At 38.1% G+C, this 10,959-nt stretch overlaps 3 protein-coding genes across 5 annotated transcripts; 1 reads left to right on the top strand and 2 right to left on the bottom strand.

Moving 5' to 3' along the window:
* The first annotated feature begins 210 nt into the window (after nt 1–210).
* Nucleotides 211–1,109, top strand: LOC133858562 (probable glutathione S-transferase). Its single transcript, XM_062294042.1, has 2 exons — nt 211–592; nt 722–1,109. Exons 1-2 carry the CDS (start codon nt 278–280, stop codon nt 1,091–1,093), a joined length of 687 nt encoding a protein of 228 aa, XP_062150026.1. The 5' UTR covers nt 211–277; the 3' UTR covers nt 1,094–1,109.
* A 1,466-nt stretch (nt 1,110–2,575) lies between these two features.
* LOC133858561 (11S globulin-like) lies at nt 2,576–4,500 on the bottom strand. Its single transcript, XM_062294041.1, has 4 exons — nt 4,164–4,500; nt 3,808–4,070; nt 3,233–3,721; nt 2,576–3,120 (listed from the first exon to the last, which is right to left on the bottom strand). Exons 1-4 carry the CDS (start codon nt 4,483–4,485, stop codon nt 2,734–2,736), a joined length of 1,461 nt encoding a protein of 486 aa, XP_062150025.1. The 5' UTR covers nt 4,486–4,500; the 3' UTR covers nt 2,576–2,733.
* Nucleotides 4,501–7,642: 3,142 nt separating this feature from the next.
* Nucleotides 7,643–9,839, bottom strand: LOC133858655 (serine/threonine-protein kinase BSK5-like). Of its 3 annotated transcripts, XM_062294128.1 has the most exons (6): nt 9,603–9,839; nt 9,471–9,506; nt 9,123–9,372; nt 8,929–9,034; nt 8,099–8,184; nt 7,643–7,897 (listed from the first exon to the last, which is right to left on the bottom strand). In XM_062294128.1, exons 3-6 carry the CDS (start codon nt 9,279–9,281, stop codon nt 7,799–7,801), a joined length of 450 nt encoding a protein of 149 aa, XP_062150112.1. In that variant the 5' UTR covers nt 9,282–9,372; nt 9,471–9,506; nt 9,603–9,839; the 3' UTR covers nt 7,643–7,798. The 3 variants fall into 3 exon arrangements, with proteins under 3 accessions (XP_062150112.1, XP_062150111.1, XP_062150113.1); XM_062294127.1 differs by having other exon boundaries at nt 9,123–9,839; XM_062294129.1 differs by having other exon boundaries at nt 7,643–7,858; nt 9,123–9,839.
* Nucleotides 9,840–10,959: the final 1,120 nt, after the last annotated feature.

The raw sequence follows: 10,959 nt of genomic DNA, 5'->3' as shown, positions 1-10,959 counted from the left end.
AGGAGTCTTAAGACCGAAACGCTATAATTTAGAAGTGTAATAATTAAGTGCAATCGGAGGAGTGATAGTTTGAAAAAATAAAGTAAAATTTTGAAAAAAAAAATTGAAAAGAAAGAGTAGATGTGGAGGATTTGTATACGGAAGTTCAATTTGTCAACATTGCCTCTCGTGGAGTCATGGTCCTATATTGAATTTTCAGTGTGTAGCCTTGGACGCATCATATAAGAAGCAGCGGGTGAGAGAGTAGATCGAGAGTAACCATTCAGTACTAAATCTCATGGCAAGCCAGGATGTGAAGCTTTTGGGATTTTGGGTTAGCCCATTTTCCCGGCGGGTTGAATGGGCTCTGAAGCTCAAGGGTGTTGATTATGAGTACGTTGAAGAAGACATCTTTAACAAGAGCCCTCTTCTCTTGCAGCTGAACCCTGTTCACAAAAAGGTTCCAGTTCTGGTACATGACCAGAAAGTGGTCGCCGAATCTTACGTTATTCTTGAGTACATCGACGAGACATGGAAACAGAGTCCATTGCTGCCTCAAGATCCTTATGAAAGAGCCAAAGCGCGATTTTGGGCCAGATTTGGAGAAGAGAAGGTAATTCCTGTCCTGTTGCAATGTTTTAATTAGCATATATATTATACAAGTCCTTCTTTTTTTGCCTTCTTAAAAAATTGAAAACAATTTTATATCATCTTTTTTGTTCTTCTGTTCCTTGGAGAATAGCTTTTGGAACCTGCATGGAGTGCTGTGTGTTCCCAGGGAGAGGAAAAAGAAAAGGCAGTGAAATCAGCCATAGAGGCCATGGAAAAGATAGAGGAAGAGATCAAAGGGAAGAAGTTTTTCGGAGGGGAGAGCATTGGGTATTTGGACATTGCATTGGGGTGGATCTCTTACTGGCTCCCTGTTTGGGACGAAGTGATCGGGTCAATGCAGATTTTCGACCCACGAACATTTCCTGCCACCACTTCATGGATGAACGACTTTCTCAATCACCCAATCATCAAGGACAACATACCACCTAGGCACAAAATGTTTCTTTATTGTCAAGATCGCAGCAAAGTATTGTCCTCTGTTCCTCCATCATCAGTGCCTTAAGATTATATTTATGTGCTGGGCAGGTGCCATGCTTTCTTGTGCTAATATCCCTAGGGATTAGGGACTAAGTTTCGAAAAATAATTTTCAAGTTTACACTTTCTTACTTAGTAATTAATGAACTAATCATATTACGCGAGTAATAGTAGAGACTATCTTTTAATTATTTTTTTAAAGTTGATGTGGTAGAAATTATATTTCTATTATCTTTTTATCTTCTCAAAGTTAATGTGGCATTTAAAATCTTAAAATGATTTTAAAAGCAAATCAATTTTAAGAGAATAAAAAGATAGTGCCTAACATTACTCTATATTTGATTGCCAACTAGTCAAAGTGAATGTATTACTAGATAATCAAATCTAGTACTACCCAAAGTTCACTTTTATGATGGCAAAATTTATTGCAAATTCGTTAGTGATAAATTCAATTTTTTTTTTTTTTTTTTTTTATAGCATTTTATGGACTTAATTACAAGTTTAAATGCACGGTGCGATTGGGAATGAAAAAGAAACAAGATTTTTTTTTTGTCAAAACCCGACAACCCGGATTCAACCCGGTTTCTTACCTGAAAATCAAGTGTTTTTCAAAAAAAAAAAAAGTCCTATTTTACACGTGGGTCCCACCTGACATTAGCAAAGTACACTCACTAGACACAAAATAATAATTATTTAAATTAAATATTTTTTTATAATAAAATAATTATTATTTCAACCATTATTCCACACTATTTTTCATAACACTAATCATTATATACAACTTTTCATATTTTCAATCATTTCAAAAAAAAAATTACTATTAAAAAATACTATTTTTCAATTTAAAAAATCTAGCTTCCAAACATAATTTCAAAAAGAATTTTAAATCTACTTATCACCAGAACATATTTTATTTACCTTAAATTCTGTAGAGAAAATAAAATTTTAATTTTAATTTCAAAAATTCATGACCCAATCACCAAGTTCAAAATTGTTGAAAAAGTTGAACCAAGAGTTCAAGATTTTAACATCAGATCAAGATTCGATGAAGTTTAGGGCCTCGTTTAGTAATCTCCCTCCCCTCCCTTTGTGGGAGAATATTTTTATTGAGTGAAAGTAAAAAGTGATTGATGTGATATAAAGTAGAGTTAATTTATATGAAAAAATGAAAAAAAAAAATTGTATTGTAGTTGATTTTTTTATTTAAATAATAATAAAAAATTGTTGATGTGATATAAAAAGTAAAAAAGGTTAAAAAAAAAAGGTTAAGAATGTTTTGAGTTAACGTTCTTTTTGGGAGAAATGAAAATAAAGGGAAGGAAAGGGGAGGGGGTTATTAAACGGGCCCATATCGTCGTTAGAAGCTAACGAGCTAGTAGCGTACTCTTCTCTTTGAAAGCGATCTCGGAGGAAACCTTGGTGGATAGATATGATATATAAAAGAGGTATGCTAGAGTGGGTAGATGGAAACGAGAATATTTTATTAACTCATACGTTTTAAGCGTCCATTCCCGCAGTTACTTACATACAAGTACAACATAGAAGGTGCCAAACTAGCTACTTACCCTCCACAGCCCACGCCTTGGAAATGGAAGGCCTTATTCCCTACTACACATACTACTACTACTACTACTTAATTTGATCAAAGTTACACATGATCGAGAAGCTTAGTCCCTCCTCCGTGGCCCGGATTCGGAGCTCAACACAGTCGACTCCTCCCTGTTATACTTCAACATTCTTGCTTGCTCCCTGTTAATGCGGTATGAGTTTATTAGCACATCCTCTGGAATTGCCCGGATCGCCGACAGCCTTCCCGCAAGTTGGTTTATCTTAGCGTAGTCGTTAGTCTTGAAGGCCACCCACTCGAATCCCTCATTTCCTGCCTTCTTAATCACAGCAAAGTTCTGTGGCACCGTCAGAACCTGACCCTCTCGGAGCTCCCCGTCAAATACGTTCTCTCCGTCGTCTCTCACCACCTGAATCCTGCCGTTGCCCCTAATCCCATAAATCACGCTGTGGCTGTTCAAGTTGTAGTGCGGTGCGAAGATTGCATTCTGCACGTACATTCCTCAACAAATCAAACCATGCTATGTATGAACAAATTGCCTTTTACATATATATACTGACCGAAGATAAGAGATTTTTTTTGGTTCTTAATTCTCTTACCTTGTAGAGGACACCTCTCTCGGCACTGAGCTGGAGGTACCTAAGGATGGGGAGGTTGAGGCTGTTGAGGCTGGTGATGCGACCGCCACGTGGGTTGTACACATCAGCGCGTCGTGGGTCACCAATGTTGTGTCTGAGCCTGAGCGTGCAGAAGGTTTCCTCGACGCCATTGTCGTCTCTTTCCCATCGTCGTCCCTCTTCGCGCTCTCGTTCTTCTTCTTGGCTTTGTGGGCTCAGAACCCGAAGCTCATCCTCAACGAGGACGATTCTTCCCCTCCGATCATCTCGGCTCTGTAGCTTCCTCGCCAACTCGTTCTCAATATTGAAAGAGTCCTCCAGAAACTCCTGGTCGAATCCATTGAAGATGTTGCTGCCACTTTGCCGGCTGCCTCTCTCGCTGCGGCTCTGGCCCTCTCTCTGTCTCTGTCTCTGTCTGCCACCTTGTTGTTGTTCTTGTTGTTGTTGTGGGTTCCCAGCGAGGTAGAATTTCTGAAATTAGAAATCAACAAAATAAAGACATCACTAGTTAAAAGGCCTCAAAGAAGAGCAGTGATTAATTAATTCTTGGTACTGACCCTTGCGTTCTCGTCGAGCTGGTTGGCCTGATTGGAGGTGTCGAGGAGTGAGACCAAAACAAGCTGGGAATCGCCGTCATTATAGATCCAATGAGCCACTCCGGCCGGCAGAGCAAGGATGTCACCCTCCCGGATTTGTCGAACCTTCTGGTGCTGGTCTTTGCTCCTTTGTTGTGATCTCCGACTTCCTCTAGACTGCGATGAAGAATCCGATTGGAACGTCTCAGGACAACCTGGGATTGCAGCTCCCTGAACACCTCTACCTGCATGCATGCATTCACGATAACAAAATAAATCATACATAGTAATTAAGTTTTTAAGAAAGACTAGCTAGTAGAGGAACAAGTATTGCGTGCCTTGGACAACATAGATGAGCTGAGGTGCATTGGAGAATGAGGGCAACAACAAGCCTCTACGGTGGATATTGTGACGGACCAGAGACACTCCAGCACACTGGAACTGTTGATCGTTTTGGTCCCAGTATTCGGTGACACCGGCCTCGGACTCGAATCTCTGAGAGGGTTCTTGAGCATTTAAGTTGTCGATGCGGCACTCGGTCTGGAACCGTTGCTGCTGCTGGCGCTGGGCTCGCCATGGAACTTGCTCTATCTGAGCAAAGCAGCCATGGAAGAGAACGAAAAGGCAAAGGCTCAGAGAGAGCAAAGAAGAGTAAGCCATAGTGGGGTGATTACCTATCTGATATATTAAAGATGAATGGCTTGGTGGGGCGGTATTTATAGGGGTAAAAGGTGGATTGGGGTTTGGCACGCGGCGAATCGTTGATGAGACTTCTGTTATTAACTTTTTGCATGGCTGCACAACTCCTATTTCGCAAACACATACTCTTTTCGGTTAGGGTATGTGGCGGTCGTTTTCTGAGAGGAGTGCATGGCTTTCAACGTTTCTACATGGAAGAGTAGTGCTTCAATGCATACGAGTCTGCATCATCACCAACGGAGATTAAGGACGATGCATGGCCTGGTTGGTCCGCATTAGATCGGATGGTTCGATCTGAACGACCATGTCTGAGACTTGTATGGATTTTGGTTGCATGGTTGTCAGACCTTTCATCATTAACACAATGACACATGTATTTGATAGACTTGTAGGTGGCGAAAGATGTCTGATCAGAACAGTTCAGTCATCAGTGATATTGGCCATTGTTCTAGCCAGCTAGGCGTCTTTTTCGCAGTATTTTGTTGTGAATAGGTTTTGTGAAGGATGTACCTACAAATCATTCTAAAACAAAGTATTCTCATAGCACAATGCTTGCAGCACTTCAATGGCTTGTATATATCTCAATTTAAAATAGTTATTTAGTTTAATTATTGAATTTTAAAGGGCACATGCATTCAATTATTTATTTTTAATTTTATATTTTTTTTATCTAATTTAACTAATAAATTTTAAAAAGCATCTTACATCTGATTATCTATTTTTAACCCTATATTCATTTTTATTACTTTCTTCAATATTGTATTTTTTATTGTCTTTTTTTTTTTTTTTCTCAAACGATCATATTTAGTTCATATTTGTCAACAATAATTTTGTTAGAACAGTTATTTTTCTAACGCAAATTTTTCAACGGTTATTTTTTCTCAAACGACAATTTTTTCTAACTGTCATATTTTTCAACAATCGTTTTGTTAAATTTGTCATTTTTCTATGCAACAATTTTTAAACGGTCACTTTTCTAACATACCCAAAGTTTCGACTCACTACCCACCAACAACAACAACAACAAAGAAGAGAGGCCATTACACGTTGTGCCCTTCTTTTTTCCTCTCTCTCCCTCTTATCTTGCAGACAACAGAAAACTCGTTGATGCTGGGGGAGGGAGGCCAGCCTCCTTCCCCTCGGCTTTGGTTTTGTCCCTTAGTCCTCTTGGACTAAGGTTTTGGTTCCTCCTGAGTTTTCTCAGTTGAGGCTTGCTTTCTCCCAGCCATTGTGGCTGTGGAGTTTGTTCCCCTAGCCTTTCAAGGCTATGGTGGTTTGTTTGTGTTTTTTTTCTTTTCTCTTTCTCTTGCTCTTAGCAGGAAGGCTCAAATGTAGGTGTTCTAGCTTGGGATTGTGGCGGTTTTTGTGTCTTTTTCGGAGGTTTTGGCCGGCTGTATTCAAAATTAGTTCTTCATCTTTGGTGCTAGATCTACACCCCTCCGGTTCTTATTCCAAGACACGCGCCCCCCAGCGGCATTCACCGTCGTCGTCCGCTCCAGCTGCCGGAAGCTCAGGCCACGGCGGTTCTCGGTTCCCGGCGCATGGACGGCACGCGCCTGAAAGCCTGTCGCTTTTCGGCGCGCGTGTTGGCCACGGTCCACCTTTTCTGGCCGTGCACGGCGTTGGATGGGGTCTACGGTGGTCGATCCTCTGCTGGGTGGTATCGGGGACGGCGCGTGTCCTCCACGCGCCGCCGTCTCCGGCGGATTCCGCCACTGTCTTCTGCCGGCAGCTGCTTTGGGTTTTTCTGTTTTCTGTGTATATTCCCATGTGTCTATTGTTGATCACAGTTTGTCTATTTGTAATGCACAAATGTTCATGTGCTTATTTGGTGTCTGGGTAGACTAAGCCAATCCTCTTATGTTGATTGTTTGGGCTTTATTTGGGGTCCTTGTAATATTTGTGGATTGTATTTAGGCAACTGCTTCAAGTCAGACTTGTTTCTGACTTAAGGTTTAGGGGAGTCTTGTACTTCTATCCTTGTACTCGCCCTTGGGGCCTTCCGTAATATATGATAGCAAATGCTATCCTGTTCAAAAAAAAAAAAAAAAACAAAGAAGAGAGAAAAAAGGGTTTGCAAATCGCACCAAAGTTGGGAATTAGGATACTAATAAACTGGTGTGCGAATCCAGGAATGCCGCACAAATTCTGCTTTTTGTAATGGATCATTTCATCAACTAACACAAAGACAACTTCATCATCTCATCTCGCGGTCTTCAACACAACTCAATTAGTAAATTTTCAGTATTCAAGGTACAGGAACGTACACCCTTTTATGCATCCCAAATGGCACTTCTAATATTCTCCAATCCTTCTGTTTACGGCTTAAAGGTCTACCCTTGCTTTCGGGGTCCCTGTTTTCCTCCACATTTGCCAACTTCCACACACAACTCTCCGATTCTGTTTCCATGGAATCCAGCATAATGACTCCATCCTTTTCTTGACATTTAGACTCTACGTCCACATAGCATACTCTCATAGGCTTGTCTTTAAAGCGATCCAAATCATCCGGGTACTTTCGCTACAAAAAATACTGTTTTGAGCCTCTTTTTTTTTTTGGCCGTTTTAAGGCCTAAAAACGGCTCAAAGCATTTTGAACCTTTTTTTTTTTAACCGTTTTGAAAATGGTTTAACATATACAGTATTAAAACCCGAGTTTGAGCCGTTTTAGTGCAACACGGCTCTAATTAGAGCCGTTTTAATTAAAACGGCTTAAAAAGGTTTGAGCCGTTTTAACCAAAGCGACTCAAACCGGTTTGAACCGTTTTGATAAAAACGATTTTAATTAAAGCCGTTTTAGCACAAAATAAACTCAAAAAAAATTAATAATAATTTTTTTTAGAGACGTTTTAGAGTCCTTAAAACGGCTCAAAATAACATAAAAAAATAAAAAGAAAAATAAAAAAATATATTTTTTGTAGAGACCATTTAGGGTCCCTGAAACGGCTCAAAATAAAATTAAAAAAAATTATTATTAATTTTTTTTTTTTTTGGTTTCATCCCAATTACCATCATGATACAAAAGCACGTTAGGACTACTACCACCACAAATTATCATCAAGAAGAGAATATTCACATATGGAACAGACACTGCAAACATCCATGCATGGATCACAAACAGATTCCCTGGTCTCTTAGAGTAACCATTCAACTTATGACAACTAAAACAAAAATGTTTTATCTCAAAACTATCTCAATTATCAAAGGAATAATGCAGATAACAAAATCCTAATCATACTTCAACTATTTTACACTTCTTATTATACATCTAAGCCTAAGGTCCGGTATAGCAAGAAAGAAGCTCAATGTCAATGGTGCAAGTCATAAAAAACACCTGCAACAGAAAATTCTTGCCACGGATCAGGTCAAGTGCCTACAAACAAATACAGATTGTGGCAACATGAAATTTTGAACTTCATCAATTATAATCACAACTGGATTATTCAACTCATGCACCTAAAATCAAATTACTGTCTAACATTAATTATGTCATTTTCATATTGAACACAAGCTCTCTAGTTTGCAACCATAAAATAATCGAGGATTCATATATGAGGCTTTGATGAAAACCTACATGACTCGGTGGAATATGTTTGCCACTAAGAAGATCAAGCAGCATGGTCCCAAAGCTGTAAACTACACTTTCTGCAGTCACTCTACCTGCAAAAAATAAGACATATTTACATATTTATATACTTATCTTTGAATTAAACTGAAACCAAATGGCAATTATGTAACAAACTATGGAAATACATGGGCTCAGATTTTCAAAACTTGTTCCATACCATATTATATAGGAATTCCTAGATTACCTTTTTTTCATCCCACCATTCATGTCAACATATATATGAATTTAGTTACATGGTAAAAGAAACAATTATTTAAGCTCCATACTGACAGTTCTAAGTTGAGAAGAGAGAGAGAGAGAGAGTTTAACCCTTTATTCTTACAAAGCCATAGCAAGCTGTCTACTAAAACAAAAATTAGATAAAAATGAGAAACCTCAGGAGTCAGGAAAATGGAAAATATTCAAACAAATTGAACTTTTTGTAAACATCAATATCCATAATTAATTCAGCATGTCTGTATTGTTTAAACAGAGCACAAAAGACTTGTATATAAATTGCATATCAATAATGCAATTGATAAAAAAATTTGTAAAATTTTAAGAATCAGTGAAGCAACTATATAGTCTATGTTGCAGTTGCTAGCAAGCAACTCCTAGTTTCTTAATACGTATTAGATACGTAATGTGAAACAGAACATTATTGTTATCATGGCACAACATTCCCAAGCTTTTCCTTGCCCACTATATCCAAAAATTTACAACTTGGCCAAGATGGTGCTCAAATGTTCATCTCAAAATAATATAGTTGGACACTCCTTATAACACAGTATATATACCAGTCCTCAAGTACTCCGGAGGGGTGAAAGCCAAGTTAGTACTGTAACTCTTCCCATCCCTGCTATTCTTCATAAGGCCAAAGCAAGACAGCCTGGGATTTCCTTCCTGTTGACCACGGACTCAAAATCACAAAACAAAAACAAGTAAAATGGGTATGAAAAACTAAGCAAAACCTGCGTCGAAAACCTCTTACCTGATCAAACAAGACCCTGTACGCATTGATACAGTGCCCGTCCTTTGCTACTGCAATATTCCAGAGCTTGTGCCAAATACAGCGCCCATAGGCCCATAAGTATTTAGAAATTGAGGAAGACAACCAAAAGCACAAATGTGATGCATACAGACTGTGCATAATAGGATAAGGAATTGAATATACAGAATACAAATCCAATTTTGAAGCTAGAGCGGTTGGACTTTAGGTCCTAGCAGAAATCCGTCCCATGCTGAACAATCCATCAAGAATCAAACCATCCCCAATCAGAACCAACTATAAAATTCCCCATCAGTCTAACAAATTAAAATCAAAAGTGAAGATTTTTACCATTATAGAACCGGAATAAGTGGGTATAACGAAAATCTTCACAAAACAACCCAAATCAAAACAAAAATCAAGAAATCAAGCCTAAAAATTATACTGGCCCATAAAAAAAAGGATTTTATACTGTTTGGGTACCGAGAAAATGCCGGAACTCCAAGCTTTTTGGCCTCACCAGCGTTGGGCCGAGACCCACTGGCCCCGGCGCCGTCGTCCACCCCAAACGGTGGCTAGCCCACCGCACGCCTTCCTCAAGTTCTCTCTGATTCTCTCCATCTCTTGGTCTCTCTTTCTTTCTCTCTCGGTCTCTCTCTAATCTCTCGGTTGGGAATAAAGAAAAGAAGAACAAGAATGAAGAAACAAAGGGCACGAGAGAAATGAAGAAATAAAAAAGAGAAGAAAAAAATAGTTTGAAAATTTTTGACAGGGCATACGCGGGGGACATGAAAAATTTCGCGTCCGGCGAGCCAAGTCGTTTTGGGCCAAAAAGACTCCAGTTGGAGTCTTTTTTGCCCAAAAGGGCTCTAATCGGCTTAAAACGGCTCCGGTTAGAGCCATTTTTAAAAAATAGTTCTAAATTCAGCCGTTTTTTCTAAAATTGACTCAAATTTCGTTTTTTTAAAAACAGCTCCAATTACTTTTAATTTTTACTTAATTTATTAATAGAATTTTTACTCAATTGCTTAATATAAGTTACATATGTTACTATTTATATGTGTGTATTAGTTAACATATATATTAACTAGTTAACTCATAAACTAACATATTATCTAGTTAATTAACATGTACTAAGTAAACGAGTCGAGCTTGAACACACATTTCTGTAGTTCAAGATCAACTCTTTAATTAAACTCAACTCATAAACGAGCTAATCTTGAAATCTTAAAGATCATATATATATATATATATTGGTTTATATGTATTAATTATAACTTCTATCGATCCTATGATCTTATCATGATTGGTCAGATTAGTACTTAGGATCGATCAAACTAGTGCACCATGATTGATTGGATGTTCGATTTATCAGAGTAACACACTTGGATTGATCAGATAGGATCAATTGCCCATTAGATCGAATTGAAGCCGTTTTTGTTGAAAACGGCTCTAATTGGAATTGTTTTAATTAAAACGGCTCAAAATGTAATTGGAACCATTTTTGTTGAAACAATTCTAATTATAACCGTTTTCATTAAAACGGCTCCAATTAGAGTTGTTTTAATTAAAAACGGCTCAAAATATAATTAGAGCCGTTTTTGTTAAAACAACTCGAATTAGAACCGTTTTTATTAAAATCAATACAAAAAGCTCATACTTATAGAAGATCCGGGCCATACCATCAATTTGATCTTCTATAATTACCCGGTTGTTTGGTATTTGGACAATTGGGTTTGATGTTCTTTAAAAGTAATTGGGTTTTGATAAAAGTATTAGTATTTTTATGAAAAAGGGTCGAGTATTATTTAAATGTATATATTCAATTAATAGGTGAGAT

The sequence above is a fragment of the Alnus glutinosa genome, chromosome 1 (genome assembly GCF_958979055.1).
Source record: "Alnus glutinosa chromosome 1, dhAlnGlut1.1, whole genome shotgun sequence".
Lineage (NCBI taxonomy): Eukaryota > Viridiplantae > Streptophyta > Magnoliopsida > Fagales > Betulaceae > Alnus > Alnus glutinosa.
This window is presented reverse-complemented; position numbering and strand designations above follow the sequence as displayed.